Raw genomic sequence first — 18,737 nt, forward strand, 5'->3', positions numbered from 1 at the left:
TCAGATCTACCTTTATGCATTATATATTCAACCATTTTCTGGATGGGCGTGTGTGTATTGGGAGGAGTTATACATACACAAAAATGAGTAGAATGCAGTCCCTGCCTTCTAGAGGCATTTAGTCAGTCCAGTCCTGTTTGTACCTTGCATTTATGAAGTTAAGAAAGTCACAGGTGGAACCTTTCTTTTTTTTTTTTTTGAGACGGAGTCTCGCTCTGTCGCCCAGGCTGGAGTGCAGTGGCGCAATCTTGGCTCACTGCAAGCTCCGCCTCCCGGGTTCATGCCATTCTCCTGCCTCAGCCTCTCCGAGTAGCTGGGACTACAGGCGCCTGCCACCACACCCGGCTAATTTTTTGTATTTTTAGTAGAGACCGGGTTTCACCGTGGTCTCGATCTCCTGACCTCCGCCCGCCTCGGCGTCCCAAAGTGCTGGATGACAAGCGTGAGCCACCACGCCCGGCCCACAGGTGGAACCTTTCTAAGCCAAACTTTTGGGTTGCAAAAGTACTCCTTGGTTACATGGCATAATTCTGCGACTGGAGCTATTTCACTGTTATTGAAGTTTGGAATTGAGCAGTGGTGGGAGTACTTAGAGATCATCTAGTTCTCACATAGTTGTAAGGATTTAATGAGAGAAAATAAAAACCTTGCACAAATAGTTTAAGTATTCAGTAAATGTCAGTGAAATCTGAATATCATCTATAATTGGTTGAAAAGAGACCCAGTCAAATGAAATGACTTGCTTAGTGCCGTGCACCTCGTTAGTCATCAAGTCTGGCTTAGATTTCAGGCCCATTATTCATAGCTTATATTCTTCATTCATATCTTCTGCCTCAAAGAGCTTGCCAGAATGGAAAAGGGAGGCTAACTCAATCAGTAATTAATTATGTATCACCTGGCTGCCTGGCACTCTGCTGGGCTCTAGTGAGTACAGAGGAGTGTTCCCATAGGTGCCAGGGAGCTGGAGAAGGGAGCAGGTTAGAGGAAGGACATCAGCCTCTCTGTAGCAGAGAGCTATTAACTTAGGTATCAGATAAGTAGGGTGAGGCTAAGTGGAACACTGGGAAATCTAGGCCTGCCCTGTGTGACTACATTCTTTTTCCTGTAAGAGTCAGCCTTATGAGAGAATGTAATGTGGCACATTCCCCTGGAGTTAGCCCTGGGTTTAAATTCTGGTTGTAATGACACTGTGTTCAAAACCTACCAATGATTTCTCATTTCATTAAAATTCAAAGTCCTCGTAATTGTTTGCAAGGCCCTATACAATCTGGGTCCCTACTACCTCCTTGACCACCTCTGCTGTCTCTTGCTCACTCTGCTAGCCACCCTGGCCTCCATCACATCAAGCACCCTTGCTCTGGGGACTTTGTACTGATTACTGTCTTCTCCTAGAATGCTTCTGCCCAAGATAGCTGTGTGGCTTGATTGGCTTGATCTTTCACTTTGGATCTCTGCTCAGTGTCACCTTATCAGAGAGGTCTCTCTGACCACTCTATATAAATAGTATCCTCTGCCCACCGCTGTCACTTCAGCTTTTACCTGAATTGATTTCTCTTTATACCATTTATCACTACCTGATATGTTTATTATCTATCTCTTTTCCTTAGAAGACTCTCGAAAGCCAGTGTCTTCTAGGACATGGAATAGTATAGAGTAGATACTCTACTCTGAATGAATGAATGAATGAATGAGTTCTGTAACTCTCACGAGCCTCATTGTGCTCATATGCAACAATGGAATAATAATACTTACTTAAAGGATTGTTGGAGTCAAGTAAGTTAATACTTGTCAAGCCCAGTGTCTAGTACATCATAGTAGATGCTCAGTAAATGAAAATTCATGCCCTCTTTCATAAATGATTTTTATGGCTGTCCAGTTAATAGCTTTAGTGGTATCCTGATTCCCATTTGACTTAGATAAGAAGGACATACCACATGTTAGTGATGAAGAAAAGTGATTGTCACACACAATGCTATCTTAGCAGAATGCAGTAATTATAGTGCTTATAATTGGAACCATGGAACCACTGAGCTATAGGTAACCCTCACTTAGTAGAATAGATATCTTTTAGAGAAGTCTTGTCAAAAGGCAAATTTTGAATTAAGTGAATCCTATATTTCTGTTATAAAACTGGAATCACATTTTTGTTAGGAAAATAGGGTCTCAAAATAAGATGAAATCATAATCTGAAGTGCTACCAGCCTATATATACTTGACTCTGGAAATGTTTGCTTTATATCTCCAACAATGCAGTAATTTTGGCTAGGGAGAAATAACTTGTACTTACTACTAAAGACGGAGTTGTTCCATTTCTGTTGAGGAATAGAAGCACCCAGCAATCGGAAGATTTTTTGCCTAATCGTTGCTTCTTATCAGATTTAGGGACTATTGGCCGGGTGCAGTGGCTCAACCCTGCAATCCCAGCACTTTGGGAGGCCGAGACGGGTGGATTACCTGAGGTCAGGAGTTCGAGACCAGCCTGGCCAACATGGTGAAACCCCGTCTCTACTAAAAATACAAAAATTAGCCAGGCGTGGTGGCACACGCCTGTAATCCCAGCTACTCGGGAGGCTGAGGCAGGAGAATTGCTTGAGCCTGGGGGTCGGAGGTTGCAGTGAGCCGAGATCATGCCCCTGCACTCCAGCCTGGCCGACAGAGCAAGACTCTGTCTCAAAAAAAAAAAAAAAAAGATTTAGGGACTATTAGCATGTCATTGGTATTATAAGGTAACTGGTACTCAATAAATTTTAGCTTACTTTTTTACTAATCTCGGTAACCAAATTAGGGAAAAGATTATGACTGTGTCCCCCAAATATTGTTAAAGAGTACCATTGCCAAAAAGTGAATTTGGAACAATTAATTTTTAAATTTCAAAATTCTAATAAGTGAGGGTTCTTTGTTGTTGGACATGGGAGCATTACATGTATACTGTTTCTATAATATTCACAAATTATACAATATACATTGGTCTCCTCATTTTCTTCCACTGAACCAGTCATTTAGCAGGCTGGTGTTTCACAAGTGAAACTGGCATTAATCCAGAGAGGATAGAAAGGGCTCTCACAAAGAAAGCTGAATGGCTGGAAGAGCCTTATACTTATTGTGTTATGTTATTTCTTGAAGTTCTGTTGAAACTTGATGGTAAGTGTGTTACTTCTGGGCAATGAGTACTCTATTCATATGTTCTGTACTCCAGCTACTTGTAATAGAAGACAGTGAATGCTCTTGGAAAGCAAGCAAGCAAACAATAAATCATATTTTATTTATTTATTTTTTTGAGACGGAGTCTCGCTCTGTGGCCCAGGCTGGAGTGCAGTGGCGCGATCTCGGCTCACTGCAAGCTCTGCCTCCCGGGTTCACACCTTTCTCCCGCCTCAGTCTCCCGAGTAGCTGGGACTACAGGCGCCCGCCACCACGCCCGGCTAATTTTTTGTATTTTTAGTAGAGACGGGGTTTCACCATTTTAGCCAGGATGGTCTCGATCTCCTGACCTCGTGATCCGCCCGCCTCGGCCTCCCAAAGTGCTGGGATTACAGGCGTGAGCCACCGCGCCCAGCCCAAGAAATCATATAACTAACTTCCAACCTCTATGAATGAATAAATCTCCCCCACCCTCCCCAGTAACCAGAAAAAGAAAATAGAAAACAAGGCATAAAATAAATGAAGGGCTCTATTGTTGTTGCAGAAATCAGTAAGGGACAGGAGTGTTCAGAGTCCCAGGCAGGCTGGCGTTAGAGTGTTCCTCCTTATTGATAGATGATCACTTCCTCTGGACCCTGCTTTCTTGGTCTAGGATAGGAGTTAAACATCCAGGATTCAAACGTTACCATTCCTAGTCTTAGCAAATATCTAGGAAAAGGTAGAGAAGGCTGAACAAAACCATATGTTTGACTGTATTATGGTATAGACAGCACAGTTGAAAGAACATAGCCATGGGAATCTGATGTACTGGGCATTGAATTTTTGCTCTGCTACTTATTAATTTTATATGCTTGTATAAGATACTTAACCTCTCTAAATACACTTCCTTACCTGAAAAATGAAAGTATATCTACTAAGGCTGGGCACGGTGGCTCATGCCTGTAATCCCAGGACTTTGGGAGGCTGAGGTGAGTGGATCACAAGGTCAGGAAATCGAGACCATCCTGGCTAACATGGTGAAACCCTGTCTCTACTAAAAATACAAAAAAACTAATCGGGCATGGTGGCGGGCGTCTATAGTCCCAGCTACTCAGGAGGCTGAGGCAGGAGAATGGCATGAACCCAGGAGGTGGAGCTTGGGTGAGCTGAGATCATGCCACTGCACTCCAGCCTGGGTGACAGAGCGAGACTCTGTCTCAAAAAAAAAAAAAAAAAAAAAAAAAAGTGCATCTACTGGAGATTGCTGTTGTGAGAATTAATAACAGAGTGTATACAAAGCTCTTAGTATATAGTGCCTGGCACTTAGAGGTGCTCAATTGGTGGTAACCCATTATTAGTAATAAGTATACATTGTCTTTCCAAAAATGTTTGCTAGAGAAAAATGATTGTATTTGATTTGATTTTCTTTTTATTGTTGCAAATTGATATCTGGCCTAGAGGCCCTTCTAAAGGTGTTGAAATTTTTAACCATTGCAATAGGAGATCTAGGAAAACTAGCAAATTTTGGGGGGGATGATAAAACCACCACCTTCTACTTTGTGACATAGTTACTCGATAGGAAAAAGGTGAACCTTGTAATTCGTTTTTGGAGGAATGTGTGTGTCAAGGTTTTGATCATAGCATGGTCTCTATTAGTTGCATGTATTAATACTTATTCTGAATGGGAAGAGACTAGGGATCTTGGAAGTAGGGTGCTCACGATGAATGTATTTTTCTTTTAAATAAATCTTTTTCTTCCTATCTCCCCAGCTGCTCAGATAAAGAATTTGATGAGCCAGCTAGGAACTAAGCAGGACTCAAGCAAGCTACAGGAAAATCTGTGAGTAACTTCCTGACGAGGTTGGGTTTTGTGAGGGCCATCTGAGGACACAGTGTCCTTGCCGCACAGCAGCTTAGGTTTCAGGTCTGGGAAGTCCGAATGAGAGGCAGTGGGTCATGAGATAATAGCTGGATCTAAAAGAGGGGCAACAAAACATATTAATGGATCGTGATTTCCATTGCCTTTCAAAGTCCTTGAACATCTGGTTCTTTCTCCTCTTGGGCAGTTTAGCAGAACAATTTAGGGAAGTAGAAAAGGGAATTCGTACCACTATTAAACTATATTCTGCCCACAACTCTGCCTAAATGAGCTTCCTTGTTGGCACAGGACTCCTCAGGATCTAGTCTAACTGGATTCCCAACTACAGTCAGCCTTCCATATCCATAGGTTCTGCACCTGTGGGTTCAACCAACCACAGATAGAAAATATTCAGAAAAAAAAGGAAGGTCTCTACTGAAGACGTACAGACTTTTTTCCTTGTCATTACTGAAAACAATATAGTATAACAATTATTTACATAGTATTTACATTGTATTGCGTCCGGAGTTGGTTCCTTCCGGTGGGTTCTTGGTCTCGCTGACTTCAACAGTGAAGCTGTGGACCTTCGCGGTGAGTGTTACAGCTCTTAAAGGTGGTGTGGACCCAAAGAGTGAGCAGCAGCAAGATTTATTGTGAAGAGCAAAACAACAAAGCTTCCACAGTGTGGAAGGGGATCTCAGCAGGTTGCTGCTGCTGGCTGGCGTGGCCAGCTTTTATTCCCTTATTTGTCCCCACCCATGTCCTGCTGATTGGTCCATTTTACAGAGTGCTGATTGGTCGATTTTACAGAGCACTGATTGGTCCATTTTACAAACCTCTAGCTAGCCACAGATTGCTGATTGGTGTGTTTTACAATCCTCTTGTAAGACAGAAAATTTCTCAGAGTCCCCACCCGACCCAGAAGTCCAGCTGGCTTCACCTCTAAGTATTAGGTGATGTAATCTAGAGATGATTTAAAGTATACGGAAGGGAGTGCCCAGTGCAGTGGCTCATGCCTGTAATCCCAGCACTTTGGGAGGCTGAGGCAGGCAGATCACCTGAGGTCAGGAATTCAAGACCAGCCTGGCCAAGATGATGAAACCCCATCTCTACTAATAATACAAAAATCAGCTGGACGTGGTGGCAGGCACCTGTAATCCCAGCTCCTCAGGAGGCTGAGGCAGGAAAATAGCTTGGACCCAGGAGGTGGAGGTTGCAGTGAGCCAAGATCACACCATTGCACTCCAGCCTGGGCAACAAGAGTGAAACTCTGTCTGAAAAAAATAAAAATAAAAAATAAAGTATACGGGCCAGATGTGGTGGCTCACACCTGTAATCCCAGTGCTTTGGGAGGCCGAGGTGGGCAGATCACCTGAGGTCGGGAGTTCAAGACCAGCTTGATCAACATGGTGAAACTCCATCTCTACTAAAAATACAAAAATTAGCTGGGCATGGTGGCGCGTGCCTGTAACCCAGCTACTCGGGAGGCTGAGGTAGGAGAATCACTTGAACCTGGGAGGCGGAGGTTGCAGTGAGCCGAGATTGCGCCATTGTACTCCAGCCTGGGTGACAAGAGCGAAACTCTGTCTCAAAATAAATAAATAAATAAATAAATAAATAAATAAATAAATAAATAAAGTATATGGAAGGGTATGCATAGGTTCTATGCAAATGTTATGCAATTTTATATTAAGGACTTGGCAGGAGGAGGCCCTGGAACCAATCCCCCATGGATACTAAGGGATTACTGCATATGTAATCAGAATGGCCCAAGGGGAGCCTGAGGGAGAGAATAGTAGACTGATAGTAGGGACTCCTGATTCTTTTTATCACATCCTCTTCTGCTCCATTTCTGCTTTTAGTGCTATTCTTCATCTTTAAAATGTACTGAGCAAGCCAGGAGCAGTGGCTCATGCCTGTAATCCCAGCACTCTGGGAGGCTGAGGCGGGTGGGTCACGAGGTCAGGAGATCGAGACCATCCTGGCTAACATGGTGAAACCCCGTCTCTACTAAAAATACAAAAAATTAGCCAGGCGTGGTGGCACGCGCCTGTATTCCCAGCTAATTGGGAGGCTGAGGCAGGGGAATCGCTTGAATCTGGGAGGCAGAAGTTGCAGTGAGCTGAGACCACGTCACTGCACTCCAGTCTAGGTGACAGAGCAAGACTCTGTCTCAAAAAAAAAAAATACAAAAATTAGCTGGGCGTGGTAGCTTGCACCTGTAGTCACAGCTGCTTAGGAGGCTGAGGCAGGAAAATTGCTTGAACCCGGGAGGCGAAGGTTGAAGTGAGCCAAGATCACGCCACTGCACTCCAGCCTGGTGACAGAGCAAGACTCCATCTCAAAAAATATATATATATAATATATATAAAATATAAATATAGTATATAAATATATATATAAAGTATATCTATATATACATCTATATGTATATATGTGTCTATATATATGTGTATCTATATATATGTATATACATATATATATATATCAAGCAATATTTTTTGTTTCCTACCCTAGACAGTGTGAGGTGAGAGAATGACTGTTATTGTGAGCTTTTTCCAGGGAAATGTGAATTATCTCTGGATATTTTTGTACTGCCTGGGATGTTCAAGCCACTGATTGAGTACCTCTTGCTTTTGACTCCTTTTTTTTAAATCCTGGAGGCCCATTTGCAGTACAAAAAAACCATTAATAATTAGTAGTGTGGTATGTTAGCCCATTTGGGCTACTATAACAAAATGCCATAAACTGAGTAGTTTATAAACAACGACTTTATTTCTCATAGTTCTGGAGGCTGGGAAGTCCAATGTCAAGGCGCTGGCAGATACAGTGTCTGGTGAGGGCCCACCTTTTCATAGATGGTGCCTTCCTCTTGTGTCCTCCCTTGGTGGAAGAGGCAAGGCAGCTCTTTGGGGCCTTTTTTGTAAGGGCACCAATTCTATTCATGGGGACTCCACTCTCATGATGTAATCACCCTCCAAAGGACCCCATCTCCTAATGTTATCACCTTGGGAGTTAGGATTTCAACATATGAATTTTGCAGGGACACTAACATTCAGATCAGTGTTTCACTGTTGTCTCAGAAAGCCTTTGTAGAAATGGCTGGATAGTAGAGGAAACCACCAATGAAAGGAGTACTTTTTGTATTTCTACTACTTTCAGTTCCACTTAATATATTACATATTCTTTCCTCTTCAGTTCCCCTTCCTCCCTACTCCTTTTGTATTTTTAACAGGTAAGCCTTCTTGGTTTTGGAGGGAAGAGCCAGAAAGTCAGGTATAAGGAGCAGGTAGGAAGCCAAGGATAAGGCTAGAAAAGAGCCAGCTTTTTAAAGCAAGCACATGGGATTAGATGTTGGAAGGTTGTTCCCTAGGGTAGGTAGGAAGCTACGCTTTTAATACACACTTCATCTAACTGTCGGTGCCTAGATTCTAGTCAGTGGACTGTGGCAGTCAACTCCTGGACAATAAAATAGTTTAGTATGTTTAAACTACTTGATTTAGGTGTGGGCGGCAATTGTTCTTTTTATATTTTTATCAGAACTGCTGATATGCTTTTCTTCTCTTCCCAAAGAGTTAAAATTCCTGATCTGTGCTTTCTTCAGCAGGTTGTTGAAGCAGATTCTTTCTGCTTAGTGAAGATACCTTGAAGTGGGTTTGCCTGGGTAATAGTTCTGGAATTTTGTTGTGAACCTGGGCATCTAGGGACTCGTTTCTTCAAATGGCCCTTCATTCCCTACATTATGAGACACTCTGAGAACAAAGTGGTTCTGATTATAACCCTCTCAAGAAGTGACAACATCCTGAAACATATCTTTTCTCTCTTAGGCAACAGTTACAACACTCCACAAATCAGCTCGCCAAGGAAACAAATGAATTGCTGAAAGAATTAGGGTCCTTGCCCCTTCCCTTATCTACTTCAGAACAGGTTGGTATTTTCTGTCTTGTTTATGGATAGGAAGGGACTTTGTGTTAGTAGAAAAGCAGTGTGTGGAACAAAAAAAATAAGTTGGCCTTTGGTGCTAGATAGATAGACCTCCTCTGCAGCTCAGTTTCTTATGCATCAAGTGGGGGATATGTGACTCTTGGGGCAATAGAAAGAATGTACCCACCAGATGTGGCAAAGTGTCTGCCTTTAGTAGGTAATCAATATGTGGTGGCTGCTGCTATTATTAATAACATATTATTAATATATTAATAAAATGGAGTTAACTGAAGAGAAATCTCAACGTTTGCATCTCTTTGGGGTTTGGCTAGCAGTTTTATGTTTGTAGGCTTCTTCCTTTCTCCTAGTTTTTTTTTTTAATTATTATTATTTTTATTGTTGTTGTCGTTTTGGAGACAGGGTCTCCCTCTGTCACCCAGGGTAGAGCACAGTGTTGCAATCATAGCTCACTGCAGCCTCCCACTTCTGGGCTCAAGCAGTCCCCTCCCCTCAGCCTCCTGAGTAGCCGTGACTGCAAGCATGTGCCACCACACCCAGCTAATTTTAACAATTTTTTTGTATAGACAGGGTCTTGCTTTGTTTCCCAGGCTAGTATCGAACCTGTGACTTCAAGCAATCCTCCTGCCTCAGCCTCCCAAAGTGTTGGGATTACAGGCGTGAGCCCCATGCCCAGCCTTCCTAGTTTGTTTTGTATCCATTATCTTTAAATTTTAATGAAACATCTTTCTTCCATGTTTTGCAGTTACCTTCATGTTCTGTCATGAGTTATTCACAGGTCTCACTCAGGTTAAGGAGCTGCTCAGGGAAAAAGGGTTCTCTTTTCAAGTCATTTTCTTCAGTGGCCATTTAAATCCTTTAGAAACACACAATTTTTACTGAGATTCGTTGTTCTCTTAATATGCCACATTCATGAAGTCAGATGTGCCCCTCCTTCATTGTGGCTTGACTTGTCATTCATGATCTACCTCAGGTCTCCAGTAAAAAGAACTTTCCCCATCTACCTTCCTATTATGATCCTGTTTTGCTTTTAGCTTGTATACCATTCGTGGGGGCACTTAACTTGTATTGCTTTTTAAATTTTATTTTATTTTTGAGATAGGGTATTACTCTGTCACCCAGGCTGAGTGCAGTGGCAATCATAGCTCACTGCAACCTTGAACTCCTGGGCTCAAGGGGTCCTCCCACCTCAGCCTCCTGAGTAGCTGGAACCACAGGTGCGCACCACCACACCCAGCTAAATTTTTAAATGTTTTGTAGAGATGAGGTCTTGCTATGTTTTCCAGGCTAGTCTCAAACTCCTGGGCTCAAGTGATCCTCCTTCCTTGGCCTTCCAAAGTACTGGGATTATAGACATGAGCCACTGTGCCTGGCCTTTATGTTGTTTTTTATTATTGAACTTTTTAAATGATGATGTCCTGTATCTGATGGCTCTGAAAACAAAGGCTTTCAACTTCCCTGTCCTGGGTTTTTCAAAGTATGGGTTGTGGCTAGTGGAACATGAAGTCATTTTAGTGTATTGAGATCAGCATTTTAAAAAACTTGAAGTATCAGAGTCTATACTATGTAATAATGGTAAATATTGTTATATGAAACTGTTGTTTCATACATACGTATGTGTATGTATGGATGGATCATGATGTCAAATTCTTTTTTTTTTTTTTCTTTGAGACGGAGTCTTGCTGTGTCACCCAGGCTGGAGTGCAGTGGCATAATCTTGGCTTACTGCAACCTCTGCCTCCCAGGTTCCAGCGATTCTCCTGCCTCAGCTTCCCAAGTAGCTGGGATTGCAGGGCACCGACTACCACGCCCTGCTAATTTTTGTATTTTTAGTAGAGATGGGGTTTTGCCATGTTGGCCAGGCTGGTTTTGAACTCCTGACCTCAGGTGATCCGCCCAGCTAGGCCTCCCAAAGTGCTGGGATTACAGGCCTGAGCCACCACGCCTGGCCCATGATGTCAAATTCTTATTGTAAATCTCTGTCAAAAAAAAAATTGAAAATCACTAGTTTAACCTGATAAACTGTTCCATGTAGCATATCTGGAGTTTTGGCCCCCACTTGCAGCAGAGAGAGGAGGACAAGATGCTCTGTCATCCTGCTACAAAGTAGTTACCCTTTGGTTGTCTATATACGGGCTGTTTATTCTAATTGTTACTCATGCTAATGTTTCAGTTATGGGCCATTTCCCCCTTGCCATCCAGTATCTCCAGACTGCTGCCAAGTTACCCATTTCTTCCTCCTAACCACGCACTTAGGGAATACACACTTGTAGATAGTTTTCATAGTAACAAAAAAGGAGTCAAAGGGTCTAATGCAGAGTAGTGAAAGTATTTAAGAGTTAAGTAGTAGCCTAAGCAAAATATAAATAGAAAATCAAATCTGCTACCAAAACAAAATTCATCAAATGTCTTCTAAAGCCAAATAGAAGTTATTTTTGGATTATGCATGCTGTTGTTCCTTTCCATTATCTTGGATCATTAAGAACACGAACTAGATCTACAAACCTACTCTCTCTGGTGAAATATAATTCCTTGATTCCCCTCCTCTTGTTATGCTCAGTATCCTTTTGTCTTTCTACTCTTTTCTTATCTAATTAATCTTAGCCCCATCACCCATCTTTTCATTACTGTCTTATACATCAAACCATACTCCTACTTTCAGTTTTTTTCCATACTTATATACTATCATCAGTGATCTAGTTACCCAGTCCAGTGGCTTTTGAGGTTTTTTGTTCGTTCGTTTGAGACAGGGTACCACTCAGTTATCCGGGCTGAGGCGCAGTGGAGTGGTGCCGTCATGGCTCACTGTATCACTGTAGCCTCAACCTCCCAGGCTCAAGTGATCCTCCCACCTTAGCTTCTCGAGTAGCTAGGACCACAGGCATGTGCCACCACACCCAGCTACTTTTTAAATGTTTTATAGAGACAGAGTCTTGCTATGTTGCCCAGGCTGGTCTCAAACTCCTGGACTCAAGCAATCCTCTCTCCTCAGCCTCCCAAAGTGCTGGAATTATAGGCATGAACTGCCATGCCTGGCCCTTTGTAAAGAGTTTTTTTTTTTTTTTTTTTTTTTTTTTTGGAGTTTCGCTCTTGTTGCCCAGGCTGAAGTGTGCAAATGGTGCGATCTCAGCTCACCACAACTTCCACCTCCCAAGTAGCTGGGATTACAGGCATGCGCCACCACGCCCAGCTAATTTTGTATTTTTAGTAGAGATGGGGTTTCTCCATGTGTTGGTCAGGCTGGTCTCGAACTCCCAACCTCAGGTTATCTGCCCGCCTTGGCCTCCCAAAGTGCTGGGATTACAGGCATGAGCCACTGCACCTGGCCATAAAGAGTTTTTATTCACTTTTTTTGTGTGTGTGTGACACAGTGAAACTGTGTCAGTGCAGGCTGGAGTGCAGTGGCGTGATCTTGGCTCACTGCAACCTCTGCCTCCCAGGGTTGAGCGATTCTCCTGCCTCAGACTCCCAAGTAGCAGGGACTATAGGCACACACCACCACACTAATTTTTGTGTTATTAGCAGAGACAGGGTTTCGCCATGTTGGCCAGGTTGGTCTTGGACTCCTAACCTCAAGTGATCCGCCTGCCTCCGCCTTCCAAAGTTCTGGGATTACAGGTGTGAGCTACCATGCCTGGCCTGTTCACTTTTTTCCTGTTTCCTTTGATCCTCTTGCCTATCCCGTCTGCGCTGAAACTTTCCTCTTGCCATGATTCTCTTTCATTCTGTCCCCCAACTCTGGAGATGCCCAGGTTGAGTCAGCCTCCTTCCTGGACTTCATATCCTCCTAAGAGTGGGCATGCCCCAAGGTTGTGCCATTGATCCTCAAATTATTTCATTCTATGCTTTCTCCTTAGGAGTCAACCTGCTTTTATGACCTCCCTCTCACTTTTATGATCATGACCTCCAGATCTTTTTCCAATCTAACCCCTTCACCTCTAAGTGCTTGGCCCATATCTTCAATTCATGTTCTGACATCTCCTCCTGAAATAAACTACCTTCATATAAAACTTGTCGTATACCGAGTTTCTCATGTTTCACCCAAACCGCTTAACTAAGTTCATTGACAATACTTAACATCACAGAAAAGTTTGTGCCTTTTGACCTAATATTCTCTCTCATGCTAATTAGCCCTAAGGGGAAAAAAAATTCTGAAGGTAAACACACACACACACACACACACACACACACACACACACACACACACCCACACAGAGCCTATATACTCTGGAGCCAAATGTCCTGGATTTAAATCCATCTTTGTCACTTACTGTGTGATCCTGGGCAAATTACATAGTCTCCGTGGTGCTTTGGTTTTCTGATGTGTAAAGTTAGGACTATAATAATGCCTTATTTATTTATTTATTTATTTATTTATTTATTTTTTAATTTTTTTGAGACGGAGTCTCGCTCAGTCGCCCAGGCTGGAGTGCAGTGGTGCGATCTTGGCTCACTGCAAGCTCCGCCTCCTGAGTTCACGCCATTCTCCTGTCTCAGCCTCCCAAGTAGCTGGGATTACAAGCGCCCGCCACCACGCCTGGCTAATTTTTTGTACTTTTAGTAGAGACGGGATTTCACTGTGTTAGCCAGGATGGTCTCGATCTCCTGACCTTGTGATCCGCCTGCCTTGGCCTCCCAGAGTGCTGGGATTACAGGTGTGAGCCACCACACCCAGCAATAATGCCTAATTTCTAGGTCATTGTATAGATAAATGAATTATTATGTAAAGCACTTACAGTAGTACTGGTACAGCGTAAGCACTATATAAATATTAGCTATTACATTGGGGCTCACTTTAACTTTATAATATTTAATAACTGAAAAATCTAGAAGGAATATTTACATAAAATTTAGGTCAACTTGATGGCATATGTGTAAGCGATTAAAGATCATGGCCAGGCACAGTGGTTCACACCTGTAATCCCAGCACTTTGGGAGGCTAAGGCAGGTGGATTGCTTGAGTACAGGAGTTTGAGACCCAGCCCGGGCAACATCTCTACAAAAATTAGCCGGGCACAGTGGCTCATGCCTGTAATCCCAGCACTTTGGGAGGCCGAGGCGGGCGGATCACCTGAGGTCGGGAGTTCAAGACCAGCCTGACCAATGTGGCAAAACCCTGTCTTTACTAAAAATACAAAAATTAGCCAGGCGTGGTGGTGGGCACCTATAATCCCAACTACTCGGGAGACTGAGGCAAGAGAATCGCTTGAACCCAGGAGGTGGAGGTTGCAGTGAGCTGAGATTGTGCCATTGCACTCCAGCCTGGGCGACAGAGTGAGACTCCATCTCAAAAAAAAAAAAAAAAAAAAAATTAGCCAGGCATCGTGGTACACATCTGTAGTCCCAGCTACTCAGGTGGCTGAGGTGAGAGGATCATTTGAGTCTGGGAGGTTGGGGCTGCAGTGAGCTGAGATTGCACCACTGCACCCCAGCTTGGGTGACAGAGCAAGACCCTGTCTCAAAACAAACAAACAAACAAAAAAAACAAAAAAAACCCACAATTGTGAAGAGTATGGTAACATGGAAAATGTTTATGATGTACTTAAAAGTTATGATAATATTTTTGCATGATGAGGTTAGGGAATGATGTCCTCCCTGTTGTTGTTATAATTTTGTTTATGCAACAATAAAAATCTCAGAAGAAAAAGGCTGCTCATCTCAATTTGCTTTTAGTATTACCATCACTCTTCCAGGTTTGAAATTTCAGTCATTCTTGACTTTATGTCTTTCCCCACTAACAATCCAAATGTTTCTTAAATTCATTTCTTTATGATTTTATTACTGATACTGTGTCCTCCTAACCTTAAACCTAGACTATTGAATTAGTCATCTGTTTGACTTGTTTCTTGTTTCCGTTCCACCTTTTACACCATCACAGACTAATTTTTCTAAGTTACTATTTTGTACCCATGATGTTTCTTGCTCAAAAACCTTCATTGCTCTTTGTTCTTTAGAGGTTGAACCCCAAACTCATTAGCTTGGCTTTTTTTTTTTTTTTTTTTTTTGGGGACGGAGCCTGGCTCTTGCGCTCAGTCTGGAGTGCAGTGGCGCAATCTCAGCTCACTGCAACCTCCATCTTCCAGGTTTAAGCAGTTCTCCTGCCTCAGCCTCCCAAGTGGCAAGGGACTACAGGCACGCGCCACCACGCCTGGCTAATTTTTTGTATTTTTAGTAGAGACACAGTTTCAACATGCCTTCATGTTAGCCAGATGGTCTCCATCTCCTGGCCTCGTGATCTGCCCACCTCAGCCTCCCAATAGCTTGGCATTTTGTTTTGTTTTTTTAAGACGGAGTTTCACTTGTGTTGCCCAGGCTAGAGTGCAATGGCACGATCTCAGCTCACTGCAACCTCCACCTCCTGGTTCAAGCAGTTCTTCTGCCTCAGCCTCCCAAGTAGCTGAAATTACAGGTACCTGCCACCATGTCTAGGTAATTTTTTCTATTTTTAGTAGAGACGGGGTTTCACCATGTTGGCCAGGATGATCTTGAATAATTCCTGCCCTCAAATGATCCACCCACCTTGGCCTCCCAAAGTGCTGGGATTACCGGCATGAGCTACTGTGCCTGGCCTAGCTTGGCATTTAAAACCTGCCCCTTTCTTACCTTTCCAATTTTGTATTTTAGCTACCCTCATTACTAAACCTGTAGTTCCAACCAAATGGTCTGCCTAGGAATCCTCTTCAAGTTCTGCCACCATGCCTTTGCTCACACTATTCTCTTGCTTGGATTTGCCTTACCCCTTCTTTCTGCTTCTTCGTGCCTTCCTCTTACTTCACCGTCCACCTTCCCTTTAGGCCTTTCTTGACCACTTGAGTTCTTACTGATTATTCCTGCCTGTGAACTCCTATAGTACTAATTGGATATAGCAGTTATTTATAATGACTTTGTTACTTGTCTGTCTATATCCTTTATTTACAAATAGATGGTAAGCTGTTTGAGGTCAGGGGTGAGTTTTTACTTCTGTGTTCTTAGAACAGGACAATGCTGTCAGTATGTGGTGTGTGTGTGTGTGTGTGTGTGTGTTTTGTTTTGTTTTTTGAGGCAGAGTTTCACCCTGTTGCTCAGGCTGGAGTACATGGCATGATTTCAGCTCACTGCAGCCTCAACCTTCCAGGGTCAAATGATCCTCCTGCCCCAGCCTCCTGAGTAGCTGATGTGTACCACCACACCCCGCTAATTTTTTTATTTTTTGTAGAGATAGGATTTTGTCACGTTGCTCAGGCTGGTCTCGAACTCCTCGGCTCAAGTGATCCTCCTGCTTCAGCCTCCCAAAACACGAGGACTACTGGTGTAAGCTACTGTGCCCAACCTCAGCATATATTTTTTGAGACATAGAAGTAACAAGCTTAGCAGATGTAGTCTGTAGATAAACAAAGTACTTATCAAGTCTCAAAGATTTTAAACCACTAGAAACCTGTGAAATGCTTCTATAGTTTACAGGGAAGCTGTGAATTAAATATAGATGAATAGGGTTTTAACATTTTAGCTAAAACCCATCTCTGTTTGGGTTCAATTGGAGTCCAGAGGCATTTATTCTCTTTTATATTCTCCAGGGCCCCAAAATTCTGAATTGCAGTTCTTTAGAGATTACTTTAGAAGTTAAATACAGGCTGGGCATAGTGACTCACGCCTGTAATCCCAGAACTTTGGGAGGCTGAGGTGGGCGGATCACCTGAGGTCAGGAGTTCTACAGTAGCCTGGCCAACATGGCAAAACCCCATCTGTACTAAAAATACAATAAAAAATTAGCCGGGTATGGTGGTGGGCACCTGTAATCCCAGCTCCTCAGGAGGCTGAGGCACGAACACGGGCGGCAGAGGTTGGCAGTGAGCTGAGATCATGCCACTGCACTCCAGCCTGGGCGACAGAGCGAGACTCCATCTCAATAAAAAGAGAAAAAAAAAAGAAGTTAAATGCAACACAGTTCCCAGGTTTGTCAGAATGAAAGAAGAAAAATTCTGACTTGGTCTATAGTATTAACCAGGGGCTTGAGCTAGCAGAGAGCAAATTTATTAATTTAAAGAAGAGACTATTTCATAATAATTTTTCTAGTTGGAAATCTTTAAGGGGTATAATTTTGCTTTTAAGGGAAATTAAAACCAAATGATTCTGGGTTAATATGAAATCTCAAGTTCTTGCTTGATTTCCTTAGCGCCAGCAGAGACTTCAGAAGGAACGCCTCATGAATGACTTCTCTGCAGCCTTAAACAATTTCCAGGCTGTGCAGAGAAGGGTATCCGAAAAGGAAAAGGAGAGTATTGCCAGAGCAAGAGCTGGATCTCGTCTTTCCGTAAGTTGATTCCCAAAAGAAGACCTTTGCAATATCAGAATGTTCTTTCCCAAGTTTGTGGGTTTTTTTCTTTTTCTCTTTGACCAATAAACATGTAAGTTAGCTGCTGTGAAAATGGCAGGTTGGTGTAACCTGCGTAAAAAATATGTATGCATGTGATCAAAGCCTAGAAAGGAATCTGAATGAGGGTTGAGATTATAAGAGGAAGAACTATGTCTAATTTTCTTTTTCATTTTGATATATTGGTTTTAATGTTAAAAACTTGAAAATAAAAATAATGAATCTGTTTCCTGGAATATAACAGGCTAGTTTATTTGGACTAGCCCTCTGTTTTTGAAAAGGATTATCAAATACTGGATTTTAAAAATCCAACTTCTCAAAAGTATCAAAGATTATGAAAATACTAAGGTAAAGCCTGAGAGGTCAGCAGAACACTGAAACTGCTTTTGCATTGAATGTCTTTACTGAAGGCAAACTTGAACTTCAGTTTTGATATCCTCAGGGCATGAGGAGGATAAAAGTCAAAGCCAAAGGTCCACGCAAGAGAGAGAATATAAAAGAAGGTACAACTCAAATTAAACTGGGCCCTAAGAGACTAAATCCTTAGACTATTAAGTCAAAAGTAAGCTCTCCTATCCCCCAGCAGATTGCAAAAAGATTGCATTAGCACTGAACTGAGCAGATGGAGGAGGAGGGCAGGAGGGAGGAGAAATCCAGACAAGGTTACCACAAAGTAACCTTCTTCAGGCAGATTTTCTGCTCAAATTCATCCTACTTGAATGGCTCAGTGGTCCTGGACTGGGAGAGCCACCTATGTGTGGGGTAGAAGCAAACACAGATTCCTTCTATAGAAAGACACCTTTATTCTAGCCCGGGAATAATACTCTCAAATAATTTTTCTAGGGCAGTAAGTACCAGTCACTAAAAATAACCATGTATGCAAAGAAGCAAATTACTCTGAGCAAGAATTAGTAGAAACAGCAATGAAGTGAAATATACCTACAAAGACTTTGTATATTAGAATTATAAGACAACTATACTTACTGTGTTTAAAGACATAAAAGGCTGAAAACCTCTGCAGGAAACTACACAAAGATTTGAAAAAGTGTCAAAATAATTTCTAAAATGGAAAGATATAGAAATTTAAAAACTTAGTGGAGGCCGGGCGCGGTGGCTCACGCTTGTAATCCCAGCACTTTGGGAGGCCGAGGCGGGCGGATCACGAGGTCAGGAGATCGAGACCACGGTGAAACCCCGTCTCTACTAAAAATACAAAAAAATTAGCCGGGCGTGGTGGCGGGCGCCTGTAGTCCCAGCTACTCGGAGAGGCTGAGGCAGGAGAATGGCGTGAACCCGGGAGGCGGAGCTTGCAGTGAGCCGAGATTGCACCACTGCACTCCAGCCTGGGTGACAGGGCAAGACTCCGTCTCAAAAAAAAAAAAAAAAAAAAACTTAGTGGATGGGTGGTTTAACTAAAAAATTGGTTAGAATATATTATCCAGCATGTTGCATAGGGGGTTAAGAGGT

General features: G+C 42.7%; 1 protein-coding gene across 1 annotated transcript in view; it reads left to right on the forward strand.

The window, feature by feature from the left end:
* STX12 (syntaxin 12) overlaps nucleotides 1-18,737 on the forward strand; it is a 52,579-nt gene that overhangs the window by 11,952 nt on the left and 21,890 nt on the right. Inside the window, exons 2-4 of the mRNA XM_003271683.3 lie at nucleotides 4,891-4,960; nucleotides 8,806-8,905; nucleotides 17,073-17,210. Coding sequence (XP_003271731.1) covers nucleotides 4,891-4,960; nucleotides 8,806-8,905; nucleotides 17,073-17,210 — 308 coding nt within the window. The remainder of the gene's footprint in view (nucleotides 1-4,890; nucleotides 4,961-8,805; nucleotides 8,906-17,072; nucleotides 17,211-18,737) is intronic.

The sequence above is a fragment of the Nomascus leucogenys genome, chromosome 24 (assembly GCF_006542625.1).
Source record: "Nomascus leucogenys isolate Asia chromosome 24, Asia_NLE_v1, whole genome shotgun sequence".
Taxonomy (NCBI): domain Eukaryota; kingdom Metazoa; phylum Chordata; class Mammalia; order Primates; family Hylobatidae; genus Nomascus; species Nomascus leucogenys.